Raw genomic sequence first — 27,688 nt, 5'->3', positions numbered from 1 at the left:
CCATCCACAAGATCCCTTCTGCCCTTTTTTTCCCCCCACATACAGCCTAGAAGATTCTGTCAATTCAAAAGAGACATAATTAATTCCTCAGGATGCTGACAGTCCATCATCAGCATGCACTGGGAATGAAGCTGCTGCTTTAGAAGCCCACTTAAAAAAAAGCGCATCAGAAAGTCATCAGACTCTCCTGACTGGAAGCCTGTGTTGACACTTTCAAATGTGTGATGGCTGGGCTGCCGTGATTGGCATGTTTAGTATCCAAAAGCAATTGTGAAAATTTGCAGAATCACACAGAATCACAGCAAGGATCAGGTTGGAAAGGGACCACTGGAGGTCATCTGGTCCAACCTCCTGTTGTCTCTTTTCAAGAAACAGCCCCAGCTCTCCCAGCCTTTCTGCATGAAGGAGATGCTCCAGTGCCTCAATCACATTTGTATCCTCTGCTGGCTCCGCTCCAGGAGCTCCGTGTCCCTCCTGTGCTGAGGAGCCAGAGCTGGACACAGCGCTCCAGAGCTGCCTCCCAGGGCTGGGCAGAGGGGCAGGATCCCTCCCTGACCTGCTGGCAATGCCCTTCTGAGTGCACCCCAGGATCCCATTGGCCTCCTTGTGCCCAGGACACTCTGCTGGCTCGGGGACAGCTGTTTGTCCCCCAGGACCTCCAGGTCCTTTTCTGCAGAGCCGTGTTCCAGCAGATCACCCCGGCCTGTGCTGCTGCTTGGGGTTATTCCTGCCCACGTGCGGGACCCTGTATTGCTGAATTTCAAAAAGTCCTGCTCTGCCCATCCCTTCAGGCACTCGAGGCCCTTGAGAATGGCAGCACAGCACTTTGGGGCATCAGCCACTCCCAGTTTTGTATCATCAGTGAACTTGCTGAGGGGACACTCTATACCGAGCCATTAAACAATACTGGACCCAGTATCCAACCTTGGGGACACCACTAATTACAGGACTCTGTGCCACTGGTCACATCCTCTGAGACTGCCCTTCAGCCGGTTCTCAATCCACCTCACTGTTCCCTCTGTTTATTCTCAGCAGAGGCTAAAAAGCCATCCCAGAGGATGTGCCATACTGGATTTGTCCCAACAACCACCAGCATGAGTTTCCAGCATCTTTGACCTGAAGGGAGTAATACTGGGGACAGGAAATAATACCACAATATTGCTCCTTTATTCAACCATGGCTGCAAACTGTGTCTAAACTAAGTCAGTGTTATTTGGACAAGATGATCAAAAATGTTTATATTCCAAAACTGTCCTGTGGAAGGAGATCAGTGAGCTTTCAATCCATGCCTGAGTGTGAGGACAAGGGGAAAAATCTCATGGGTGCATATAAATCTCACCAAGAAAAAAAAAAAAAAAAAAAGAAAAAAAAAAAAGGAGTGTTCTCTCAAGTGATAAAGTTTTGGGTCTAAAAGTGAAAGAACAGTATCAGCCTGCCACTAAGCAGAGATTAAAAGGTCAATTGTGTATCAGTGAAGGCTGCAAAATGATCTCTCACTATCTTCTGCATACTCACCTCTTCAAGAAGTAGGAGGGACAGTAGAGGATCTTGGCTAGGTTTGGAGATCTTGAGAAAAGCATCCTTTGAAGCTGTTACCAAATTTATGTTAGGCAGATCTTATCTTTATGGGATATTTTTATTATTTTCTTAGTAATAGATCTCCTTAAGATATAAGACAGTTGGACCAATCACTGCTTTCTGAAAAGTCAGAGCACTGTGCCAATCATAAAGCAGATAATGTTTTTGCCAAAAAAAAAAAAAAAAAAAGCAGCTATATTGTGACCTAAATCAAAGAGGAAGCATGGGAAGCATGGAGGAGTGGCTTGCATGAATGACAGCAGTGTGCTTGGGTTCTCAGGCATCTCTTAGGTCAAGCAGAGTGGATGTCTGAAGTTCCTGTGGACAAAACTTGAATTTTGGAATTCATCCATTGCACTCAAAAGACTACAACAGACTTTTGGGTTGTCGTTGAATGTTCACAGTGGAGCTGAGCTGAAGGAGACAAATGATCAAAACATGTATTTGCACCATCTTTAGATCTAAGTCTGACATCTTGTGTGGTTTGCTTTTTGTTTGTTTCTGTTTTGGTTTATTTCCCCCCAAGTAAAAGGAATTGAGAATTGGGTCAGTGCCTCAGGGATCATCCAGATGGAGGCACCTGTTTTTTGCAGCTCTAGGAGAGAGGGACTGTGGGATGAGAAAATTCCATGCAGACAGTGCAGGAGAGTCATAGATCCCACTGGCCATTGGCTTTTCTGGCATATCAGAAGACTTTTGGATCTTTCCAAGATTGAAGTAATGACCTTGCTGTGATGTATCAAACAAATAACACCAGTGCTGTGCCTCTGAGAACCCTTGATCCCAAAGAGATAAGCAAGGGTTTTCCTTTGTATTTTGGACCCATTCCATTCAAAACAAAAGCATCCCACAGGTCAGACAAGAAGGGTATCTGACAGGATTTAAAGAGACTTTTCCTTTTTTTCTGTCTGTTTTCTACACCAGTAATTTATATTTTTTAATGTGTCAGACGTAAAAGCTCATTGTTCAGTTTGTATCTGCAAAAGATAGGAAATGTGGAACAGAAAAAGCTCTGTGACTCACTCAAGAAATGTGTTGGCTTTGTAGCCTGTGTGGGCTTAGAGGGTCCTGTCCTCCTTTTGAATTAAAAAAAAAATACAAAAAAAGTGATCCTGCAAAGTAGTAGATATTTAAAACAGTTAGAACAGCGGACTAGGCTGAAATGCTGGGGATAGTAACAGTTTGAAGTCTAGAAAATTGTGCTTCATCATGAAAGCTTTCAGGTAGTCCATTCTTTCCTTTCAGAGGTTTTCAGGAGTGACATTTGAAGGACTAAAAGCAGACAATTTGCTAGTCTGTGTCCAGGATTATTGGAATCTGGAGTCTGTACTAAGCTGTATAAAGATGCAGTGGCTGGAACATGAGACTAGAAAAATGCTCATTATGTAAACAATTTTTTATTTCTAATTTAATGGTGCAAAAAAATTAAGAGGTACTGGAATTTCTCATGGACTGTCAGAAGTTGTAAGGGGTCAAGTGTAGTTTCTCTTCAGATGCTGTGGTGGGAGACAGGCTTGATTGGGTTGGTTGTGGACAAACTGTGTGGCTGTAGAAGCTGAACGTTCAGCAAGATGAGTCCCAGTGCTGTTATCTCGTGTCAGTTTAGGGATTAAAGCACAGCTGATGAGAATCCTGCCATGTGGAGCTGCAGGGAGTCCAAGGAGGTGGTTGTGTTCTACCAGAACATGCAAGAAGATTCCTTCTCACCTGGCAAACGAATGGGAAGCAAATTAACCAAACTGAGTGAAATGATAAGGCTGAATGTAGGTTTGTAGTTATCAGTTTAGGCTTGATTATCTATAGTGGGTTTTCCCCCATATCCCCGTTTTCAGCTTAAAACTATGGACCAGTGATTTGCATTTTGTTCTCCAAGTGGAAAAGTGGAATCTGTGCAGAAGGTGGGTGGAAGTTGATCCTCTTCACAGTCAGATGCATTTTTCTGTTGTCTCTACAGCAGAGGAAAAAATGAAATAGATTTTTTTTTTTAATAGTTCTGACAGAGCTACTGTAGACTTTCACATAGTGATTTCTACAGGATAAATAAATCCCCCAGAAGGAAGATCTCTGGTTTCCTCTGGAACTTAGCAGCACTTTAGTCACCCCAAACTTTAGTCCTGGTTTTACAGATGGGAACTGGAGGCTTTTGTCCTGTAGTTACCATAGAAGAGGTTGTTGCACAAAAACCCAATCATAATTTGTCAAGACGCCAATCTCCTAGGGTAACCTAACATTCTACTCTAGGTAGCCCAACTAAGCCATCTGAAATTATTACTAGCAGTAGTATTATTATTGTGAATGCATTTCAGTAGATTTCAGGGTCTCAGTGATTTCCGTAGTAATTGGTTTCATTTTTTTTTTGTTAGTCATCTTTCAAAATCTTAGCCTTTGGAGTGTTAAAGGTGATAAATCTAGGCAACCTAGAGATTAACTCATCATCTGTGCTTATGAAAGACTTTAACAGTAAGCACTACCATTAGATCCTCTTTTTTGATAACTGATGAAAAACCAAGTCAGTTTCAGGGGAAAAATAGTACATTAGCCTGGCTTTGAAGGTCAGCAGTAGAGGCCTCACTGTAAATGCTATTTTTTTAAACTTTATAAACCAATTACTACGGCAGGATGAAGGAGAATTTTGATTCCCTAATTGCCAGATTGTTTTCAGTTCTTAATTTGTAGTTTCAGTTTTGGAAGATTTCTTTCCAGATTCAGAACTCTGTATGGCAGTAGTCTGACTGAAAGAGCTAGAAGACAATGAGAGAAGAAAGGTGGTCAGCAATGAAAAAGGAGACAGATGTTGAAGCTTTCCCCCCTTGTTTTTGGAGTGAGTGACTATTTTAACCTGTAAATAACACTCTGATTAGTGGTGCCCCATCATGAACTGCAAGTAAAGATAAGATAAGATAAGATATAAAAAGATGACTTCCTCTTTTCAAACCACTTTTTCTCCATTTCTCTCCCATATCCTTTGTCAAATCTTTTCTCCCAGGCATGGGTGCAAGTTCTCTTGTCTTCAACTTGAACATTTCCTTTCTTCTAGTAATCAGGACTGTAGATATAGACCCTGTGTGCTCAGCTGAAAATGAAACCTCCTTCTTTTTTATTTCTTTCTTGACAGTGAACCTTCACTGCTTAAATGATCTTGTACTGCAGGTGGCTTAGAAGTATAGGATATCAGTTAGTTTGTCAGCTTTGCAACACATCTGAAGGTCAGGTGCTCCAGGAAGGGTGAACCATAGCACCGGGCCTTGATTATGATGTCTGGGTTCTGCCTCCTTCAGCTTCTGAGACCTGGGAGATCCATTGCAGGTTCTGCTTTCAGGTGAGGAGAAACTCCTGTTTTGACTCTCCATCATAAAAGCTGTAGTGAGTACTGATCCACGTAAAGGTCTGGTCCTCAGCTGGGGAAAACTGGCAGAACTCCAGCAAATTTCTAGAAATAAAAACCTAGAGAAGTCTCTGAAACCACAGCAGTTACTGGGACTTGCACAATATTCTACAGCTTGCAAGAATACAGCAGCATGAAGCTGGGATGACAGTGATGGCTTAATATTTTTTGTAATCTCTTGGTTTTTTGTTTTTTGGTTTTTTTTTTGTGAGAATGAAAATCTTCAGGCAAGAACTTTGCTCCTGTCCTCTTGGTGGTACTGGCTTGGATGGCTTTGTTTTTCGTTGAAAACTGATAGCAGAAGACTATCCAACCTTCAGGAGTGGAGCCATTATATGTGGGGCTGTGCAACAGGAGCCAAAGTTTAAAAATAAAATACCAGGCTGCCTTCCTGAGGATCCAGACATAGCAAACACACACGCACAACACATATGCAGGACCTCGGCTGGCCGTGGTTGTATCAGTTATAGAGCCCCGAGCAGCAGACAATGAGAACCAAAAAGGGAGTCTTGTTCCTCAAAAAGAAAGAGGAAGAAATATCAGGGCTTCTGTAGCCTCAGATGCCAGTTTCTGGTGTGCATGGGAGGCCCCTCAGCAGCAGCAGCAGCAGGTTGAGGGACAGACAGCTGCCAGTCATTCCTGGTGATGTTTGCTGTAGGCCCTTCCCGGCACTCCCTTCTCTCTCCCTCATTTTCTCTGCCCTACTGAGTAAGGGGTCTGGGCTGAGCAGTCTTTTTTGAGAATGTGCTCCTTTCTTAAGTGAGAAAAGCAGTGGCTTTTACTTCATGCTGAGTGCTGAGTGATGGGGATGCCAGACACCTTCAGAAGAAAGGGAGGACCAACTATTTTGGCTTCAGACCCATATCACTGGCATGTTTATCTGTTGGACTGTAGAAATAGCAGATGATCAGATCATCTTTCTAGAAGACCTGGAGGATGAGAGGCATACAGAGGAGATAGTGGATAGACCAGGAAGAATAATTTGTGACAGAAAAGCAGAAAGGTGCAGTTTAATGCCAGGAACACAGCTTGGAAAGTGAGGCAAATTATCTTAGAAAGGAATGGTCTTTTGAAAGAAAAGGTGACTCTACTCAGACAAACAAGTCTAGGAACCTAGGAGGATACAATTCTTCATTAATTATGAATGTGGAGAGGGATGAAGACAGTGAAAGACTTAACCCTTTTTTGCCTGCTTCCCCAAAGTGCTGATCTCACACCAACTCCCAGGCTCTGCGTGGCAACTGTGAGCTGGGCTGACCTGGGTGGGAAGCCAGGGTTCCTCCAGGGTGTGAAGCAGCAGGGATTGTCCTTCTCTGGGGTGACACTGTCAGAGACTGAGTGCCACAGGCACCTGTGCACAGCCTGTGTGCCACCTCAGGTGTGCTGGAAGATTGGAGCCCATGCTTTCTACTGCATGGTGTGCCCAGATGTACCTTGCAAATGCAAACTGAGTTTTTTAGCCAGGTGTCTTCCAGCTGCACCAAGAATCTTTGTGTATCTCAGTTGACAGCTACAGGCAGGGAAAATAAACACCCAAAGAAGAGGTGTTTTCCCTCATCTCTGCCCAGGCAAAGTAGCAGTCACAGCTGCCCATGACACACTTGGCTTTTGGCAGAGCTCAGGCTGGTTCTGCTCTGCAGACACAGGATGAAGCATGCTCAGTGTGCTTCCTTCAGCAGGAATGCCAGCAGTATCTTGGATTACTACAGAGGCTGCTCTGTGTCTGTAAGCTCCTTTTGCAGAGTTTGGGTTCACATTAAACAGGATCAGGAGTCCTTGGTAGGCTGCACATGGCTCTGAGCACAGAGTCTTTTGGAAAGATGTGTTTTCTTAGACACCAGACTCTCAGTATGGAACACTTATTTTGTTGAAAAACTACATTTTCAAAAAAACCACAGTACCTTCACATGCTGGCTGAACATAGGCCGAAGGTGATGTGTAGCCTAAAGGTTTTGTAGGATGTGATTCTCTTACAACCTAAGCATTTTTGCAAGAAATCCATAAAATACCTGTATCTTGCTTGTGGTGACGTACAAACAATGAAGGATAGGTGCCAACTGTCAGCATGTGAAAACTAATTGCTTGGTTTGCTGTCATAAATTTTGACAGCCAGGGTGGAGTGGAAGTGTGCACATGCTTTGTGGCTCCAGCTAGCATGAGTGAAAGAGAGGTCTGATTAAATCAAACTTCCTCTTCCATGGTCTTGAATATCTCCTGCTTAAAAAAAGACATTGAAGAAGACCCAGAGAGTTCCTCTTGCAGATATCCTTTATAAAGGAGACTCTCTTTGATGACTGCTATTAAGTATTGATGGAGTTTTGTCCAGATATTTGCTAGAACAGAATTAATATTATTTTGCTGATTATTTAGAAGAGTTTGGGAATAGAGTAGAAAGGCTCAGCAGTTTGGGCAAAGTCCTATTAAAACAAAAGCCTATCAGCTCACTGAGAATTTCAGTTTTTTCTAGATGCCAGCCCTGAAAACCAAATATCCTTCCTCACCCTCAAATAAAGCCCTCCTGAAAAAACAGGCCAGTGTTTTTTCCAAGTCCCTCCTCCACTGCAATGTCAAGTATTATGAGGGTTAGACCATGTTCACCAGCCCCGAACTTTGTCTCCACTGGTATTCTTCTCTGCAGCTCTGCAGACATTTTGCCGAGTTGACCTAAATTCTTCAGCAAAAGGCCTGGATTCTGTGCAGAAAGGTGGAAATGGCAACTCCAGTTAGAAAGTAAACACAAAGATAAATAAAGAGCATCAGTTGTACCCTTGTGTGTGGTGTTTTGATTTACCCTTGCTTCTGGAATTTTAACTTCTGCTCTGCTGGGGAGCTTTTTCATTTCTTCCTCTTGTGGGAAGTTAGCACTGGGATTCCAGGGACAGGAAGGTAGCATGGCCTAACAAGCAAGCACTGGAGTCTGGAAAGCCACTTTGTGCTGCTGGCTGTGCCACAGACCAGCTGTGTGACCTGGAGCCAGGCTGCTGCACTTCTTTGTGGTTCTCCACTACCAGGTAAAGGAAGAAGTTTTTTTTGTGGTGCAGACTCACTCAACTCGCTTTTCACACAGACAGAGCCCACCAACAAGTGTGGCCTGAACTGCATGAGTCAAAGAAATAGGTTGTGGTTGGATGGAATAGACTGTCAGTATTGCTGCCTGAAATACTTAAATCTGCCTTTTTGTTTCTTATGTGCAGTTTAAAATTGTGAGCCCTCAGATTTCGTTTTGAATTTAAAGCCATTTGAAAAACAGGGGGATACTTCAGTCTTTGCTCTGTCTGGCAGCAAGTGACTTCTGCTGACTTTAATGACTTGTCTGTGATAAATGAATGGAAACCTGAAACATATGATCCTGTCTTTTGTCATGCTCCAGTGTTCCATAAACAGCAGAAGGGAAAATGAAATCTGCGCAGAACTGATTGTACACTTCTCCCATAGACACATTGTCAATGAGGTCATAAATTAATGTGGAACTTTGACTCTGCGTGCATTCCTGCAAACAAGAACCCACGCCTGAATGAATGCTTGTTGCTAGAAACGAATAAAAAAAAAGGCGCAAATGCCTTTTATTCAAATGACTTTTAAAACGGAAAAAAGTCCAGCGTGGACTGCAAACCGCATTACATTCTTTTTTCTCTTCCTTAGTGTTCAAGGATGTTGGCTAAAAACAAATCAAATGTCTCGGAATACTCTTTCTATGAATTCTGGTGTCATCAGGTTCATGTATGGCTCTTTTGGGATGAAAGGAACGGGGAGGAGATCCACCTGACTGACTGGCAAGTGGTGTTGCTGAAAGCTGTGTCTGAAGAGCTGTTCACTTAGCTGGACTCCTAATGAAATGAGAATGTGCTGTTTATATATGTGATTGTCCTTGTCTCCTCTCCATTTGTAACTGAAAATATGTACCCTGTCCCTTTCAACCACCATAAAACTTTTTTTTTTTTAAACAGTTGAGTTTAACATATGTCTTTATACTTTAGGTTTTGTTTTCTGGTTTTTTTTGGCTTGTTTGTTTTTGTTTCTTGCTTGCTTGTTTCCATCTTTATTCCTTCAATAAGAACAAAATAGAATTCTTTATGTGGTTCTGCTTTGAACTTAATCCTGCTTTATTTTAAAAGTTCCTTGAGCTGGAGGATTCAATGGCATTCCATCTTCTGGAAGTACTTATATGTACGTCTTGGAAAAGCAGTAAGTTGGGAATGTTTTAAGTGCCTTCCCTTTAAGTCAAACCTTGGTTCCTTTTTTTTAAGTGGCTCTACAATAATCAGTAAAGATAATAGGAATTATGTACCCCTTTGCTTTGGAACTGGGAATGCAGTAGAGGTGTCTTTGCCATTATCATAGGTGAATTTACTTTCTCTTTGTTGAAATCACTGGGAGCCAGTGCTTTCAGAACATTACTTCTGAACTTTCCAGATTAAAAGGCAAGCTGTATTGCATAATTTTGTTTGTATCTCATCAGGTTGAAGGTTCTGCTTGGTTTACAGATGGATTTTACACCACCATAGGACTTGAATCTTCTGAGTTTCTTTTGCATATTTGTAAACCTTTTTTTTTTCTTTTCCATCTTTATTAGCTTAAAATATCTTAGCCGCTTCTATCCACTCTTGCATGCAGAGTAAATGTCAAGGTTTTCCAAGCCATGGAGTTATTTAGACAGAGGCACTGCAGTTCCAAACAGCCTTTTTTGGTCCCAAAGCACGTCTGGCTCTGGGTACAGCCTCACCTGTGTGCCTGCTCACACACATGGCTGGGTGTGATGTGCAGGATGAACCTGAGGATCTGCTCCACACTCACACAGGCAGACACTGGGTTGTGTTTCTGTGTTCTGGCCGTGGAGCTGCTGGCAGCCCAGATGATCTGTCTGCTTCATTCCAGAGAGGGAATATTCCTGGAGCAGCTTCTCCCTCAGGTGCTCTCTAAAGCGAGTGTGCTGGTGGGGGGAGAGGAGAACTGACCTGCTGCCCACCCTGCTTCTCTGAAGCCAAGTGTGGGTGGCCTTCTAGTTGTTGCCAAAAGCAGAATACTTGTCCTGAAGAGCCACTGTCCCACCAATTTTCAATAATGTAACTGCATTTGCAACAAAATAAGGGTTTTTCTGAGGACAGGTCCTATTAGAAGACCATTTATTGGCTGTTTATTTAATGCTTCTCCTGAGGCTTCTCTTTATTGCTTATTATGCACCAAACCAAAATCCTGACAAAGCCTGAGCTGCCACTGGGCTGCCTTTTCTTGAATTTGTCTAAGAATCTTGATGGGGTTTTAAGTGCATTTTGTTTTTTCCTAATTGGAAAAGGTCCAAATTTTTACTAGGGACATACATTAAGTGCTTTCTAAAAAGTCCTGACACCTTGAATTTACCCAAGAATTCTCTTAGGCCAGGAAAACTCAAAATCTCTTCCAGTCTCTTCTTGCCTGTTACAAAAATAAAATACTTGAGTGCAGATTCCAGGTTACTCAGTTGTTGTTGGGTGGGTTTGTTAGGTTTTTTTTTTTATCCCAAGAGATACTTTTTATGTTGATAAACTAGTCTTGAATTGAACTTTCCTTGTGGCAAGAGACCTTGGGGGCTATATATGTAGTTTGGCAATTGTTTACATATTCTGGAGCCAAGTTTTGGCAGCCACTTTCTCTTTTATCAGATTTCATCCCCCGTATCTTTAAGGTCAAGTGAGAATGGCTCTTCAAGACGAGTCATCTTTATGACGGGGACTGACGATTTTGTTCTAAAATTGGATTTTGTTACCTTCCTAGATGAATTTAAATGCCTGAAGACAATGCTGAGTTTTAAGTCGTTAAATGCAAAGCATTTGCAACAGCTGAAAAAAAAATAAGGTGTTGTGTAATGGACTTGCAGAAGAGAAAAAAACTCCTAAGAGTTCTGTAATGGCTACATACTTGCACGGATTGTAGCTTTTGAAGGATGCAGTTGCTTATCATCACAGCCCTTATTACAAAGAAAGTCTTAGTTATTTTTTATTTGTTATGATCCATTTCCTGTTTGAGTATTTCTTAGGAGGAAGAAGAAGAAATTGGATCTCAGTGGCTGACCCTCAAACAGCTTATTTAAAGCAAAAAAAGGATTAAAGTAGGGCAGAAGAACTCCATTACGAGCTTCAACCTCTTACCATTTTTGATACAACCAAGTTTTAATAGCAGATTTCTCCTTAATTTGAATGCATCTGCAGTAGTCAGGGGCAAGAGATGTTTATTACTGGAAAGAATTGAAATAAGGTTAACAAGAGGTTGGTTGTGTTATTTGTTTTTCTTTTTGGATGGGAGATTGTTCTTAATTATTACCTGCATAACAAAGTTTGGGTTTTTTTAATATTCAGGGAATAACAGCTTTTTCCTGGTTTTAATCTAATAGTTTCTAATTCCTCTTTGATTAAAACACTTTCTGGCTGGAGAACTTTCATTAACTGTGGTGGATTCACAAATGTTGTGATCCGTAATCCCAGGATCACTCTTTCCCCCCATCGTGAACTGCACTGTAGACACTTGGTATCTTCTAGGGCACATCTGCCATCTATGTATCACATTAATGATTATGATTATGAGCCAGAGTGCTATTTTAAGTATTTTGTAGTTGATTTTTGTATTATTACACAACAACTGCAAAAATTTGATTCCTGGAAGGAGTAAGTGGGTGGAAATGGGGGCTGAAGGGGGGACAAAAAGGAGCAAGTTTCTCATTTGGACCCAGGATATTGCATTCATAGTGCATCTCAACATGTAAGTCGACTCTTATCTACAGCTGAGGTTGTTTGGGACAAAGTATTTTGGGCAATACATTAGCAGCAACTTGTCCTCCTTTTCTGCATCATCCCATCTCATCCATCAGTGGCAGCACCAGCATCTTGCTGCCACTACCACAAAACACACAGAGGACCTTCACTTTCTCAGGTGGAAAAGATCTCTTGGGAGGGGCTGGCAGGGAAAAAGGTGGCAGCCTAATGGTAATCACTGGTCTGAGATTTGTCAAGTGCTGGAAAAGTGTGTGCTCTTTTACCTGGGGCAGAGATGCTGGCTGCCATACTGCGTGTGAGTCAGTGGGCAAATAAAACTGTGTATTCTGTCTGGTATTATAAATGGGTCAGTGATGGATTTGTATTACCTGAGGAAATGAACTGGCGGACAGAGAAGCTTCTGCTTGCTGCCCTGCAAATGTCAAATATAGCAGAAAGCTTGGGGGAAGGGGAGGGATAGTTGGAGACAAAGGCAGTGTTAAAATAGCTAGGGTGTCAGTGGAGCTCCTCAAACAAATGTGCTTCTGAGGGGTAGGCCGGGAGAGCTGAACAATCTTCAGACTTCGTTAATCAGCATTTTCTTATCCTCCAGCAGGGTTTCAGCAGTGGATCTTGCTTTATAATTGGAGTCATGCACGAGGTGGGTTTTAGTTTGCATGAGGTGATGTGCTGTTGCACTCAGCTTTGCTTGCTGGTACAGAACATGACTTCTGGTGCTTCAGTTTTGTGGGGTTAAAACCATTCCTCTGAATGTCCTTTTCCATCCCCTCCACAAGCTCTCTTGTACTTTTAAAGTACCTCTGGAGCATGTAAGATCTCTGGATGGACTGAGGGAGAGGGCTCCTTACTTCCAAGGGTCCTTACTCAGCTGAGCTCTTATGGGTGATGAAAGACGGGCAGAGGGCTGTGGCTTCCTTGGATCTGATCCAGGCAATGTTCCTTTGGTTCCCAACTGCCCCTGTGAACTTCTCTTAGCGAGTCTTGAATGACCAAACAGGGTAATGGGGTGCCAAATTAGGGAAATGATCCCTGGCTGGAAGATTACTCCTCTCACCAGCCAAGTTCAATCTCTGTCACCACAGCTACATCAGGTCCGGTTCAGTTTCTGCACTTAAAGGAGGAACGTGAGTCCAGGAAAGCAACTTTTCACATCCATCTTTCAAGCTAGTGATACTGTGGCTTTATTTGGCATCACATTTTTTCAGTAGCAGGCCCAAAGCAGAGCTTTGCCCTTTGCATTTGTGGTTTCTGAGTGCTAGTGACTTGACTTTCACCTCTGTGACTACACTGAGTGCCTGTGTGTGTTTTAAACCAGCTGTGTTGGCTGGCCTAATCTCAGATCTTTTAAGATTAAAATTCTGTGGCACCTGAAATAATCCAGCAGTTTCTGTGTTCCCATGGTTTAGCTCTGTCGCCAGTTTATAAAGCTGCATTTAGCCTCTGTAAAAATACCGTGCTTCTTGCAGACTGAGATTTGGTCTTTAAAGTTTGCAGCTCACCAGCCACAGCACTGCCAGTGACCATGGCATGGAGCATGGAGTTCAGGGTGAATGGCAAGATTACTTCTAAAGGCACTAGAGAGTGTTTTAAGGGCATATGGCTAACAGGAGATAATCTCTTTTCTCTTCAGACACGACTTTGTGACTTTGTTCTTTCTGTCCATGGTCCATCAGAGTCTCTGGTGCAAGTTGTCGCATCTGATCTGCTCCTGGCAGGACCCCCTTTAAAACAGCTCTGACTTTTCTTGGCAGGGAAGAGATCTTTGCTGGGGTTGTGCCAAACTGAGGAGCCTGCTCCTCCCCTGCTCCTTCCAGGGTGAGGCTGGTAATGCATCCTTTGTGTAAAAGCTCCTGGAAGGTATTTGCAATGCATGAGAAGGAATTAGGTTGTTTCTGGAGTACCCAGGCACGGTGCTGCCGTGTTCTTCAGCACCACCTACTGACATCTCCCTCTCTCTCTCAGCTCCACGCACACCGGGGTTTGCACCTCTTAACTCACAGCAACAGCATTACTCGAGGTGATTAACAATACACTCTTGGCTGGAAATTAGAAACCCCAGACCCAGCGCATTCAGTTCCATTGTGCCATATGGGGAGCACTAATGAGCAGGGTACAAAAGCCAAGCTGCTTGGCTCTGGTGTCTGTTTTCCCCGGCTGGGCCAGCCCACTTGCCCCTTCGACACGTGTGTCTGTGCACAAGAGCGTTGAAGGGCTGGGTTGTGTCAGGGAGGTGGATGACTTGGCTCATGTCCTGTGAGCATTTAGTACAGAAACCAAGTGGCAAAACCACATTTCTATTCTAAAAGTTTTGCCCCATGCTGTTTCATCTCCCTCTTAAACTAGTTTTGTGCAGCAAATTAAGTATCATACTTAATAAGGAAGAAAGTGCTACTCTGACCATCCAGTTGTTCAGATTCTTATATATAATTTTAGTGTCTTTCTGATTTCTGTAGGGATTAATAACTTGCCATGAAAGTAATTCAGAAGATCAGAAGAACTCATCCTAGCCTTGCTTGGAGCAAGAGCATTTAATGTTTGAGAGGCTTTCTCATAAGGGAAGTTCTTTATCCTAAGACTCTGTTGCCTATGCTCTGTATCATGTACTGCCTCACAGCTAAGCCAAAGGAAAGAAGGACAAAAAAAGCCAGAATTGTAATTTGCATGACAGTCTGTCTTTTAATAAGATTGTGGCATTTTATTTGCAATCTGCTTTTATTTCAAAAGTTTGAAGTTTGAAAGTAGCCTTCAGTCATTTGGATGGCCTCCTAATGTATTTTTTTAAACAGAACAGATATATATGTAGACCCCAGGACAGAAAAAAGTAGAAGAAACATTATTTGTGAGAAATGAAGGCGTGATCGGCACGGTAGGTAGCCTGAATCAGTAAAGCCCCAGCAGAAGCAGACAGGTGCCACTGTCTGATTCTCCTTACACACCTTCATCGAAAATCCATGGTGTGCCTTTATCCTGCTAGGGTCTTACAGTGAGATGGCTAATAGGTATTAATACTCCATAATCATGTTTTTCTAGAGTTTTGGATTTTTTGTTTCTTTGTTTTGACTTTTTTCCACCCCCATTTTTTGAGAAGTCATAGTCTTGGGGACCCAGTTGAGTTGATAGCAATGTATGGACTCATTTCATGTCATTTATGTGAGAGGTTCTGTGAATCCTTGTTACTTTCTTGAACTGAAAAAAAACCCCCAGCCATGCTTCTGGCAGCAGTTAGTAGCATCTCTTCCATGAGCTTTAAGATTAATGTGGTTTATATTTTTTTTAAAACGTAGAAGATTTTGCAAGGTGTGATAGACTTAGTGTGGTGTCAGGTATGTTAAATGTCTGTATTCAGGAACATAAATAAATATCAACTGTATGGAGATCAACAAAGTTTGCTATCCTATTGTCCATGACAGGGAGATTTCTGAAAAGTCTGGAAGATAATGTACTAAGAATGTGTAGTAGGAATACCTCCTTTCGTGGAATCAGATCTGAAGCCCACTTCAGGTTCAAACACCTTTTCAGGTGGCTGGATAAGGACATTTTTGGAAGAAAATGAGTTTGTGTCTTCTCAGTTTAGATTGTTATTACTACTGATTTGTTATGAATCTCTAATAGTAAAGTTCTTCCTGAAAATACATTAAATTTTGATACATTTTCCCATGTAAGTCAAGGGAAATACTTAGTGGAAGAATGGAATCATAGGTATCAACTAACAAATCTCTTTCACCTTAAGTGTTGAGTTTCAGAATGGAACAAACAACCCCAAACTGGATGTATGGAGATACTGATAATTAAAGCTGTAACAGGTGATAAAATTTTATCATTAATTCCTTTACAAGAAAATATGAACCACAAAGGATGTATATTGCAGAGTTGCAACCCAATTCATGGAATTCCATCAAAATCCAGTTCTATGAAATTGAAAAGAAAAAAAAAAGTGGAAAAAGAAATGGTCTTTCAGTTTAGTTTATGTTGCTACCGGCTCAGAGAAGTAACTCCAAAGACAGTCCTCAGAGGACCAAGAATTCCAATAGCTTGACTGGAATTCAGTCATTGAAAAAGACCCATGAGTTGAGTAAGTTTGCCTGACTGCAGTTGAGAGCTGAATTTATTTTCTGAATTCTTAATTAATTATGGGGTTTCCTTTCATAAATGAAAGATGAGGCTGGCTTCCTCCAGTTCGAATAGCCTTCTGGTTTCCAGTTTCTCAATGTGTAAGTTTTTGCATTACTCCTATAATTGTATTTGTTCAGTCCTCGTTTTCTCTGTTGTGATCTTACATTATAAAAAGTGTTGAAGAAAAAAAAAAATCAGGGGGGAAAAAAGAAAGTCCCAAATCCAAAGACATCAGAGCAGCAGCTCCACTGTACATGGGCTGAACCTGGCCAGGAGCCCAGGCAGCAGGGCTGAGTTGGAATGTTCTCAGCACAGCTGTAGGCACTGGTATAAAACCCAGCCTTCTCCAGCAAGGAAAAATGCCTGAGGTGTTACTCATGGGAGTTTTGAGAACTTGTCTTATCAAGCAATTACTTGCCAGCAAATTGCAGTTCCATGGTGTTTGGTAGTTAATTTTTGGAAGGGTGCAGACGGCTGGAAAAACCTCGAGGACCATCTAGTCTAACCATCAACCAGCACTGCCCATGTTCACCCACTAAACCGTGCCCCCAAGGTACACATCCACACATCTTTTAAATACCTCCAGGGAGGGTGACTCAACCATTTCCCTGGTCCCTGCAAGGGGGAAGAAATTTTCTCTTCAGTTCCACCTTCTCACTGAGTAAAATGAAAGCTGTGTGTGCAATCTGGGTTGTGTGATGTAGGGATGAAGATGCCCCAGATCCTCTGACCAGAGGAAGGGCTGGAGAGCTGGAGATGCCTTTGTTTCACATGCAGTGTTACTAATGCTGAGCTGGAAGCTCACAGAGTGTTGTGTGGTCTGACTGACCTTTTTAGTTGTGGTTGTGCGTGCGCATATTCTTAACTTGTAGAAGCTCTGCTGACTCCATCTCAAAATATAACAGATGGGTAGTCAAACCACAGAAGCTCAATTTTGAGGTCAGTGCCTTGGGCTTCACAATTAATTTTATATTTTGAAGCTTTAAAACCAAACTTAAACATAATGATTTGTACTACTTTGGCTGCTGCCAAATTCTGTAATTACTGTTGTTCAACAAGCACAATTATCTTTTGTTTTGGATTTTTAAAAACCTCGAAATCTAATGCAACTGTGTCTCAGATGTTCTCAGGCATTTATGAGTGTAGAGAAGGATGCTGAAGACAATTTGAGACCACCTTTTGTCTTTAAAATGGTGGCTTTGAGAATCTCTTTTGCCCAATGTTTTGAAAGCTTTTTGCTCATAAGAAAAATGAGAATACCTCCATATTTAAGCATTAAGGCCATGTATTTAAGAAGAGGTTGTAAATGCAAATTAGCCAGACAATGGCATTTTAATAATGTTTCGTGAGGTTAGCATTGCATTAGTAAAAGTATTTTAGAAATCACATATTATTTATAGGCAATGTGGTCTCAAGAGATTGCTTGTGAATATGTTCAAGGGCTTGTGGGATTTATGGATTCATTTAATGGTGGTTTTGTTTGGTTGCTTCGGGTTTTTCTTCCCACACTTCTGCTGTTGAGTTAGTAGATCTGGTAACTCCTGTCTCACTCCACCTCCATTCCCCTCTAAATTTTCTTACTGAAAATGTAAATGGCTATGGAATGTGTTCCCTTAGCTGACCATGATGGAGATGGGAGAACCTTGCTTTGTCTCCTTGGCTTGGAATGTGTCTTGCCAGTGTATTACCATTGACACTTGAAAACGCTCTTTGCTGGTTGGTAGGTGGGTCTCTCCCGGTGTCACGTCCCATGCGGACAAAAAAGGAAGAAAGATGCACATTGTGTTACAGTTTCTTTTGATATATGAGCTCCAACTGGAAGTTTCTGTTTTTAGCCCTCGTGCAATGACAGGATTTTAAAGAAGAACATGGAAATGGTAGAGCAGAATTCCTTACAGAATGCTTCATCCCACTGTCAGGGTGATGCATGGTGAAAATATCACATTGAAGTCCACTCAGCTGTACCTGATGTTTGTTCCTCACGGGAAGCAGTAAGATTAACCTCTTCTCGGACTTGGTGCTGCCTTTATGGGGCAGACCTTGCTGAGATTCAAGCTGGAACCCGTTAGAGAGTCTCCACCAGTTTTGTAATCACCAGCTATTAATGATACCTCTCAACACAAAGGTTGGTTTAAGCTCGTGTAGACAGCAGCATCCTTAAGGATGCATTCTCCAAGCAGCAGCCTGTGCTGGAGATGAACATGGTGGTGGTTTTCACCTCTTGAAGCTGCCAGGATTGTCTTTTTTTCATATTCTCAGCGTTGGTCTCCCTTCTGGTTTTCTATTTCGTAAGCTGACCTGAAGTTTTCCAAAAGAGACAGAGCTGAGAGCGTTTTGCGGTGATGTTTCTAAAGGGTCTGAAGTTTTCGGGGGTCTGAGAAGGGGGAGGGCTGTGGGAAGGGGGGGGAAGAGTGAGGTTTTTTTGTGTGCGCGTTGTTTTTCATCTCTTCCACACAATGGAGCTTTCAGAGAACCTCTCTTAAAAGGCATAGCTACAGCCTTTGTGTGAAGGGTGTGTCTGCTGGCAGGGTTTGCTGATGCAGACAGGCTGGCTGGTGATTAACAAAGGTCATTAGACTTTGGAATCTGGCAGGGGAGTGGGGTGGTGTGTCTTCTGCGCCAAGCAGGAGAGCTCCCCAGGGACAGGCCCGGCTGGAGGCTCCCCGCCTGCTGTCCCCCCTCACTCCCCCGCGCCTCCTCCTCCTCCTCCTGCTCCTGGGAGGCTCAGCGGTGTGTCGCCTCTGCATGTAGGACAGCTTGGACCAGTGTCCTGATGCTGTGAATGCAGCGTTTGTGGAGCGAACCGTCACGTTTTGTCATCCATGGGACAGGGGAACCCAACCCTGAGGAGATGGTTTGGGGAAACCCAAGCCTCTGGTGAAGGAGAGAAGGTGCAGCTTTGAGGAGGGCAGGGGGAGAGCAGCGACACAATTTGGAAGGCAAGCCATGCAGGAGAAAGGGAGATGTGTTCTGGGGGATGGTGATTTTTAAAGCATCACCTAAGGAGGAGGAGTTAAAAAAGGGAAAAAAAAAAAAAGGAGAAAAAAAAAAGGCTGGTGTGCTTGAGCTGAAGCTAAGTGAGGCCATGTTGTGCACAGGCAAGAAGCTCTGAGGCTCTGAGTGCAGGAGTTGTCTGAGCTAAAATGGCTGCTCCCAAAGCTCAGAGGACTAGGGCAGCTTAGTGAGTCTTAAAGCTTCAGTGACGCAGGGGCTCATATCTCTTGAAAGTGTGATAAACACATTCAGCAGAGCTGTGGCTTGTTTGGCTGAGATGAAAGGACTAAGCTTGGGGGATGGGTAGTGAAAACTGGATGATCTGCTTTTCTGTGAAGTGCTCTAAATGCAGGAGTCGTCTGCTCCATGGAAAAATTTGTTTTCAGGTCTAATGGACTGTGCTAAAGGAGACGTGGGGTGGGGCTTCACTGACTGCTGTAATTTGATCCAGAGCAGATAGCAACCTCTTCCACACAATTTGGTCTGGTGCTTGCACATAAAGGCTTGAGTATCTCGATTATTGTAACTTTGTTAGCTGAAAAGAAGCTGGTGCAGCGTTCATTTTCTTTATTGGTGGTGAGAAGGAGTGGGGGGAGAGAAAGCAGACGGTGCAGCCTGCAAAGTAATGCAGGTAAATATGTGGAGAGCCTCTGTGCTCAGACTGTCCGGAATTTGACTTGCTAGAAGTTTATTTTAGCAGGCTATCAGAAGAAGCATTCTTTCATCTAAAATCCTGGTGCAGTACCCTCTGTTGTTTCTGTGCCTTAGTGTTTTGGAGCTTTCTCCTCACTTGGTAGGTTGCTTCCTTCATACTCCACATACAACAGATGCAAGGAATTTAAATTGCTTTGGGCTGCTGTTGTGTCTTGGGCTGCTGAAATGCTCGATTTGTCATCCTTTTCCGGCACATGCATAGAAGCCTAGAGAGGCAATTGCTGTATTAGCACACGAAGGTAGCTCTTGTGTCTAAGCACTGCACAGGGTAGGAGGGTCTAAGTCTTTTGTTTGGCTTGTGCTTTGTGTCTCCTGTCCTTCATGGCAGTGCAGCCCTCTGTCGCAGGATTAATTGTCACGAGCCGAACCACCATCCTTCACTGTATTTTATGTTGCTTTATACTTGAAGGTATGCAGGGTTTTTGGATAAATCAAGGAAGTCATAATGGCTCTTGAGTCTTTGTAACTCATGTTTCCATTGTACTTTTTCGGTATGGTTATTCCCGTTGCTGTCCTTTTCTTCCTCTGGCTGTCTCCATCTCACAGACTGCTAAGGCACAAAGGTCTTGTCCCTAGAATAGACTGAAATGAAACTGTAAACATTTTAACAAGAGTGGAGGTACCCTTAAAAGCTTGGTGGAAGTACAGCAGAGGAAAGTATTCTGCCTTGGGTTGGTGTCACTGCATCTAACCTTGCTGTTAGGTCTAGGTTTTCCACCAATATCAGGACTGATAGGATGCTGTGAAAGAAGGCAGATTTCTCCCTGTGAAAGCTTTTGATGCATGGTAGTGAATGATGCAGGAGTTGTCAACTTCCCGGAAGGTTAGGGTGTGTCTCCTGAAGGCAGAAGCTCCTGTGTTCTGTTGGTAAATTCCAGTGCATGACAGGGAGTGATGTGCCATTTCTCTTCACATGTGCTGTGGTCTTTGAACAGGACCAAGTTCTGAATAACAGCCCTATGTAATGGAAAAGCCAAGAGTACAGAGTCCACTGGATCAGTAGTCACTTGTCAGAGATTCGACTGTTCGTGGAGTTGAGTCAGCAGCTTGTGAGCTACCAGATAGGACTTCTTGTGGATCTGAGTAGACGCTTCTTAATAGGTTAAGGAAAGGTTGAGTTTCACGCTGCTGTGTTTGTGGAATCTCTGCAAATGACTGAGTCATCAGAAGCTTGGTGTTACCTTGGTGTTTCCAGGATTTGTTCCAAAAGCACTGCTGTAAACTCATATCTTTCTTCTTGTTTCCTTCCCCTGTGTTTCTTGCAGATTTTTCTAATGTAAAAGATCATCCTGAACCATGGAGGTCCTGCAGTGTGATGGCTGCGATTTTCGAGCTCCATCTTACGAAGACCTAAAAGCTCACATTCAGGATGTTCACACTGCTTTTCTGCAGCCAACTGATGTCTCTGAGGAGAGTCCTACCCAGCCAAGGTCTGGTTCCCTCAATGCTAGCAACCAGACTGAGGTTGAATTTTCTTCTGTAAAGGATGAATTCGCAATTGCAGATGACATAGCAGGTAAATCTCAACTCCAAGACTGGTCTCAACTCTGAGATCTGAGCTCTTACCCCCTATTTTACATTTGTCTTATTTCAATATGTTTTCGTTTCTGCCTTTAATGTGGTTTAAAAATTTGCATTATGTCAGCAAAGCAGGTATCTAGCATCAGCCATACTGGTTCTGACCATGGCTTTTTTTTTTTTTCCCCCTGCAAATGTAAGCATGGAGGATGGTTTTATTTCCCAGCTTCTTTTCATGGGGTTCTGCATACTGATTTTTCATTTTCAGCTTCTCATGGTTGTTCTTCACTACCATGAATCTCCTCAAAATTTTCAACTTTTGTTAGTGTACTAGTTTTATTTTTTCCCCCAAGAAGGTAGTTTTGGTAATTATCCACCCAAAACTGTACACCACAGTCATTTATATGTAGACATGCACAGTGGTCACTTTTCTGACCATTGCCAGGTCTGTAGATATTACCATAAGTAAGTGAGGGAATCCTGGAGTGGTTATTGTCAGTTCAGGATGTGGTTACATTCTTAAGCATACGGGGTGGGTGGAGGAAAAGCCTTTTTATTTTATTTTATTTATTTACATATACACCTTAATTCTCATTTTAGGGCAAAATGCAACAAGTCAGATGGGGACTGGAAGTTACTATAGCCAGAGCCAGACTTTCTATGGGCAGCATATGGCTCCAAATCCTAAACCAACCAGCAAGTTTTTCCAGTGCAAGTTCTGTGTGCGTTACTTCCGTTCCAAAAACCTCCTCATAGAGCACACACGGAAGGTTCATGGAGCACAGGCTGGGGGGAGCTCAGTGGGGCCACCAGCTTCTAGTTCCCTAAATTACAACATCATGATGCATGAAGGGTTTGGTAAAGTTTTCAGTTGCCAGTTCTGCACCTACAAGTCACCCAGGCGTGCAAGGATTATTAAGCACCAGAAAATGTATCACAAAAACAACCTGAAAGAGAGTTCAGCTCCTTCTTCTTCTGCTGCTGCTGCTGCTGCTGTGTCTGAATCATCGTCTGCTTCTGTGCCAGTGCAGGAACCCTGCAAGGAGCTGCCGGCAGAGGTGGTGGAGCGGAGCATTTTGGAGTCGATGGTCAAGCCCCTGACCAAGTCTAGGGGCAACTTTTGCTGTGAGTGGTGCAGCTACCAGACACCTCGGAGGGAGCGCTGGTGTGACCACATGATGAAGAAGCACCGCAGCATGGTGAAAATACTGTCGAGCCTGAGGCAGCAGCAGGATGGAACCAGTGCACCCGAGCTGCAGAGTAAGAGTGCCCAGAGTGCCTCTCCAAACTCGAATTACATCTCCATGAACACAACAGGACGTGAGATGTCGAATGCTAATGTCTCAAACTTCAGGGGATCAATGGGCAATTCTCTTATCAGGCCCAACTCTTCTACATCTTCAAAGTTTTCTTCTGTGTCTTACCCTCAAATAAAGCCTAAGTCACCTCACAACTCGGGCATGGTTAATTTGTCTGACAGATCCCGCTATGGAATTGCTGATATGACGAATTCTTCTGCTGACCTGGAAACAAGCAGTATGCTAAATGACTCCAGCTCAGATGAAGAGCTAAATGAAATGGACAGTGAGAATGGCTTAAACTCCATGGATCACCAGACCTCAGGAATGTCTGCAGAGCAGCTGATGGGATCTGATGGCAACAAACTATTGGAAACAAAGGGAATTCCCTTTAGAAGATACATGAACAGGTTCCAGTGTCCTTTCTGCCCTTTCCTGACGATGCACCGCCGAAGTATTTCCCGTCACATTGAGAACATCCACCTGTCTGGGAAGACGGCGGTGTACAAGTGTGATGAGTGCCCCTTCACCTGCAAGAGCTCACTGAAGCTTGGTGCCCACAAGCAGTGTCACACAGGAACAACATCTGACTGGGACACCATGAACTCCCAGGCTGAGAGCATTGCCTCGTCCCTGAACGACAGCACAGTGTCTTTTGAGAGTGGGAATATCAACGGCAGGAAGTCAGCTGGGATGATGGAACCTGTGCAGCCACAGCCTCAGCCGCAGCCGCAGCAGCCGCAGCAGCAATCACCCCAGCCCCATTCACAGCATCCATACAAGTGCACGTTGTGCAACTATTCCACCACCACTTTGAAAGGCCTCAGAGTTCATCAGCAGCACAAGCATTCGTTCTGTGACAACTTGCCAAAATACGATGGGCCGCCATCGAACGCACCACAGGAGAGCGAGGCAGATGCTCACCCCTCTGCCAGCACGGTGAAGAAGAGCCAGACCTCCATCCTTGGGCTCTCATCTAAAAATAACTTTGTTGCAAAAGCTCCTAGGAAGGTCTCAAATGACTTCCCCTTAGATCTCTCTCCCGTCAAAAAGAGAACTAGAATTGATGAAATAGCGAGCAACCTGCAGAGCAAGATCAACCAAAACAAACAGCAGGAGGATGCTGTGATTAATGTGGAGGATGATGAGGAAGAGGAGGAGGACAATGAGGTAGAGATAGAGGTGGAGTTAGACAGAGAAGAAGAGCAAACTGAACCAATGATAGAGGTTTCCAGTTCTTACGCACCCCAGCAAATGTGGGGCAGAGAGGCTAATGATTCCCAGAAGGAGGCAAGCTTCAGGAGCATGCAGCATGACTACAATTCCACCAACGGGGCAGAGATTGAGCTTACTTTGTCCGAGGATGAGGAGGACTATTACTCTGCTGTCAGCATGAAGGACCATCAGAGCCCTAATGCCTCTGTTCTGGGGAGCCAGTCCAACATGTACGGTACCGACCAGAACAATGAGAATTCGGAGTTCAGTGACTCTGGCAGGCTTTACTATTGTAAACACTGTGATTTCAGCAACAAATCTGCCAGGAGTGTTAGCACCCACTACCAGCGTATGCATCCCTACATAAAATTCAGCTTCAGGTACATCCTGGATCCCAATGATCACAGTGCAGTGTACCGCTGTCTTGAGTGCTACATTGACTACACAAACTTTGAAGACCTGCAGCAGCATTATGGAGAGCATCATCCTGAAGCTATGAATGTACTGAACTTTGATCATTCTGATCTGATCTACCGCTGCCGCTTCTGCTCTTACACAAGCCCAAATGTTAGAAGCCTGATGCCACATTACCAAAGAATGCATCCCACAGTGAAAATTAACAATGCAATGATATTTTCAAGCTATGTTGTTGAGCAGCAAGAAGGGCTGAACACGGAGTCTCAGACACTGAGAGAGATCTTGAATTCTGCTCCAAAAACTATGGCAACCTCCACCCCCGTGGCTCGCGGGGCTGGTGTGCCAGCTGGTTTTAACAAAAGTGCCACCAAGAGCTTCAGTCCTGAATGTGAAAATCAGAAGGAACCTTCAGTCAACACTGTGGTTGTTTATGACTGTGATGTGTGTTCATTTGCAAGCCCTAACATGCACTCAGTTTTGGTGCACTACCAGAAAAAGCACCCCGAAGAGAAAGCCTCATATTTCAGAATCCAGAAGACCATGCGTGTAGTCTCTGTCGACAGGGGCTCTGCCCTCGCTCAAATGTCGTTTGAGCTGGGGGCTCCCATCTCCCCAAAACTGTCCAACTTGGCTTCTCAGCCTCCACCTCCCCCACCACCACCCCCAGACCTCTCTACTGAGCTCTACTACTGCAAACACTGTTCCTACAGCAACCGCTCTGTGGTGGGGGTGCTTGTCCACTACCAGAAGAGGCACCCAGAGATCAAGGTCACGGCCAAGTACATCAGGCAGGCCCCCCCGACCGCAGCCATGATGCGGGCAGGGGAGCTGCCACCTGGCATGCAGAGGCCACCGGTGTCCATGCAGCAGCTGGGCCGCGGCGGATCCGAGACCTCCGTGAACCCTCCCGAGAACGAAATGTTCTTCTGCCAGCACTGTGATTACGGGAACCGGACCGTGAAGGGCGTGCTCATCCACTATCAGAAGAAGCATCGCGACTTCAAAGCCAACGCGGATGTGATCCGGCAACACACGGCCACCATCAGGAGCCTTTGTGACCGCAGCCAGAAGAAGTCAGCTGGCAGCCTGCCTGCCCACACCTCCGGCACCGAGCGGGACAAGTCCAAGCTGAGAGCCCTCAAGTGCAGGCAGTGCAGCTACACGTCCCCGTACTTCTATGCATTGAGGAAGCATATTAAGAAAGACCACCCGAATCTGAAGGCCACGGTCACATCCATACTGAGGTGGGCGTTTCTGGATGGCTTGATAGAAGCTGGTTATCACTGTGAATGGTGCATTTATTCACACACTGAGCCAAGTGGCTTGCTTGTGCATTACCAAAGGAGACATCCCGAGCATTATGTTGATTATACCTACATGGCAACCAAACTCTGGGCAGGTCCTGATCCTTCCCCTCCTGCCCTAGTGATGCCAACAGAGATGAAGACCTATAAATGCAGAGACTGCATTTTTGAAGCATCTTCTATTTGGGATATTACTAATCACTACCAAGCATTTCACCCTTGGGCCATGAATGGAGATGAGTCTGTGTTGCTAGATATCATTAAGGAGAAAGATTCTGTTGAGAAAACCATGCCACAGCCTGATGAAGGTGGGGTCAGAATGGATTCTGAAGACCAGATGGCAACATCACAGATGGATCAGGATGCCGAGTGTGCAGAGGATCCCAGCCTTTCCCATGAAAAAACTGTCCAGCTGGCTTCTGCAAATCCTGCCATCTCCTCCACTCCGTATCAGTGCACAGTGTGCCAGTCTGAGTACAACAACCTGCATGGCCTCCTGACACATTATGGCAAAAAGCATCCTGGCATGAAAGTGAAAGCAGCAGACTTTGCTCAGGACATAGACATTAACCCAGGGGCTGTCTATAAGTGCAGACACTGCCCATACATTAACACACGTATTCATGGCGTCCTCACACACTACCAGAAGCGGCACCCATCAGTAAAAGTCACTGCTGAAGACTTCGTGCATGACGTGGAGCAGTCGACTGATATTGCTCAGAACGATGTGGAAGAGACAAGCAGGATTTTCAAGCAAGGCTATGGTGCTTACCGGTGCAAACTCTGCCCTTACACCCACGGAACCCTTGAGAAGCTGAAAATCCACTACGAGAAGTACCACAATCAACCTGAATTTGATGTTTTTGCCCAGTCGCCACCAAAGGTGTCTGCCTCAGTGGAGCCAGACATGGTGACTGAAATCAAGGCCTCCCCAGAAATTGCTGCTGAGGATGTTGGAGAGGTCTCCATGCCAGCGCCTCATTTCTCCAGTTCTCACTTAGTGTCTCACACAGTTTTCCGGTGTCAGCTCTGCAAATATTTCTGCTCCACCCGGAAGGGGATAGCCAGGCACTACCGCATCAAACATAACAATGTCCGGGCACAGCCAGAGGGCAAGAACAACCTCTTCAAGTGTGCTCTATGTTCCTACACCAACCCCATCCGCAAAGGGCTTGCAGCACACTACCAGAAAAGACATGACATTGATGCTTACTACACTCACTGCCTGGCAGCCTCCAGGACGGTAAGCGACAAACCCAATAAAGTGATCATTCCATCTCCTCCCAAGGATGACACTCCTCAGCTAAGTGAGGAGCTGAGGAGGGCTGTAGAGAAGAAGAAGTGCTCGCTCTGCTCCTTCCAGTCCTTCAGCAAGAAGGGCATCGTTTCCCACTACATGAAGCGTCACCCTGGTGTCTTCCCTAAGAAACAGCACGCCAGCAAGCTGGGGGGATACTTCACTGCCGTGTACGCTGATGAGCATGAAAAACCAGCTCCAGCCGAGGAGAGGAACGACTTCGAAAAGCCTGAGGTGGAGGCTGAGGCTCAGGAAATCGAGTGGCTTCCCTTCAGGTGCATTAAATGTTTCAAGCTGTCCTTCAGCACGGCAGAGCTGCTGTGCATGCATTACACTGACCACCACAGCAAGGATTTGAAGAGGGACTTTTCCATACTTGGAAGCGGCACCCGCTCTCAGAGCCCTGTCTACCAGTGCAAGCACTGTGATACAAAACTGCATAGCACGGCAGAGCTGACTGCACACTTGAATGGTCACAATGAGGAATTCCAGAAGCGTGCTAAACGTCAGGAGAGGAGGAAGCAGCTTTTGAGCAAGCAGAAATATGCAGATGGTGCTTTTGCAGATTTCAAACAAGAGAGGGTAAGGATTTGTGTGTCTGGTCTCTTTCTCTGCCCCCTGCTCCCCGCTGGGGACCCCACCAATACCCACTTGCATGTTCTCTTTGACAGCCAAATGACCACAGGCTAATGGATGACTCAGAGTGCCAGTGAGTTCCATAAGTCAATTACACATTCTGCTTTAATTCTTCATCCATCCCCACATCTCCCTAGGTTCTGTAGGAAATCTTGTTCCTTCCTACTGCTTCATTCAGTATTTTCTTTATCTTCTTTCCTCCCTCCCACGCTTCTGGAGGGCCATCTGTGTCTGACAGTCGCTTGTTCTTTTGTGGCAAGGCTGCCATGTACTGTGTCGCAGATTCTCTACAAAATGTCCCATCCTCTTCTTCCATGTCCCTCTGAATAACATATCAGTTTGCTTCTCAACCTTCTCTCTCTCAGTCCTTTTTCTCATTGAGCACTCAGTATGAGCATGACATAAACCTGTCTGGTGACAGAAGCTTTGGGCAAGTGCCTTAGAGGACCAAATTGTTGCTCAATTTCTTGCCC

At 44.4% G+C, this 27,688-nt stretch overlaps 1 protein-coding gene across 6 annotated transcripts in view; it reads left to right on the top strand.

The window, feature by feature from the left end:
* Positions 1 to 27,688, top strand: part of ZNF462 (zinc finger protein 462) — a 90,063-nt gene that overhangs the window by 17,850 nt on the left and 44,525 nt on the right. For 5 of the 6 annotated variants that reach the window (XM_032095116.1, XM_032095117.1, XM_032095120.1 and 2 more), the window contains exons 2-3: positions 20,796 to 21,046; positions 21,649 to 27,161. In XM_032095116.1, coding sequence (XP_031951007.1) covers positions 20,827 to 21,046; positions 21,649 to 27,161 — 5,733 coding nt within the window. In that variant the 5' untranslated portion in view covers positions 20,796 to 20,826. The remainder of the gene's footprint in view (positions 1 to 20,795; positions 21,047 to 21,648; positions 27,162 to 27,688) is intronic. The other variant, XM_032095121.1, reaches the window with a different exon arrangement.

The sequence above is a fragment of the Corvus moneduloides genome, chromosome Z, assembly GCF_009650955.1.
Source record: "Corvus moneduloides isolate bCorMon1 chromosome Z, bCorMon1.pri, whole genome shotgun sequence".
Lineage (NCBI taxonomy): Eukaryota > Metazoa > Chordata > Aves > Passeriformes > Corvidae > Corvus > Corvus moneduloides.
The sequence above is the reverse complement of the archived record's forward strand: the minus strand, read 5'-3'. Positions and strand labels throughout refer to the sequence as shown.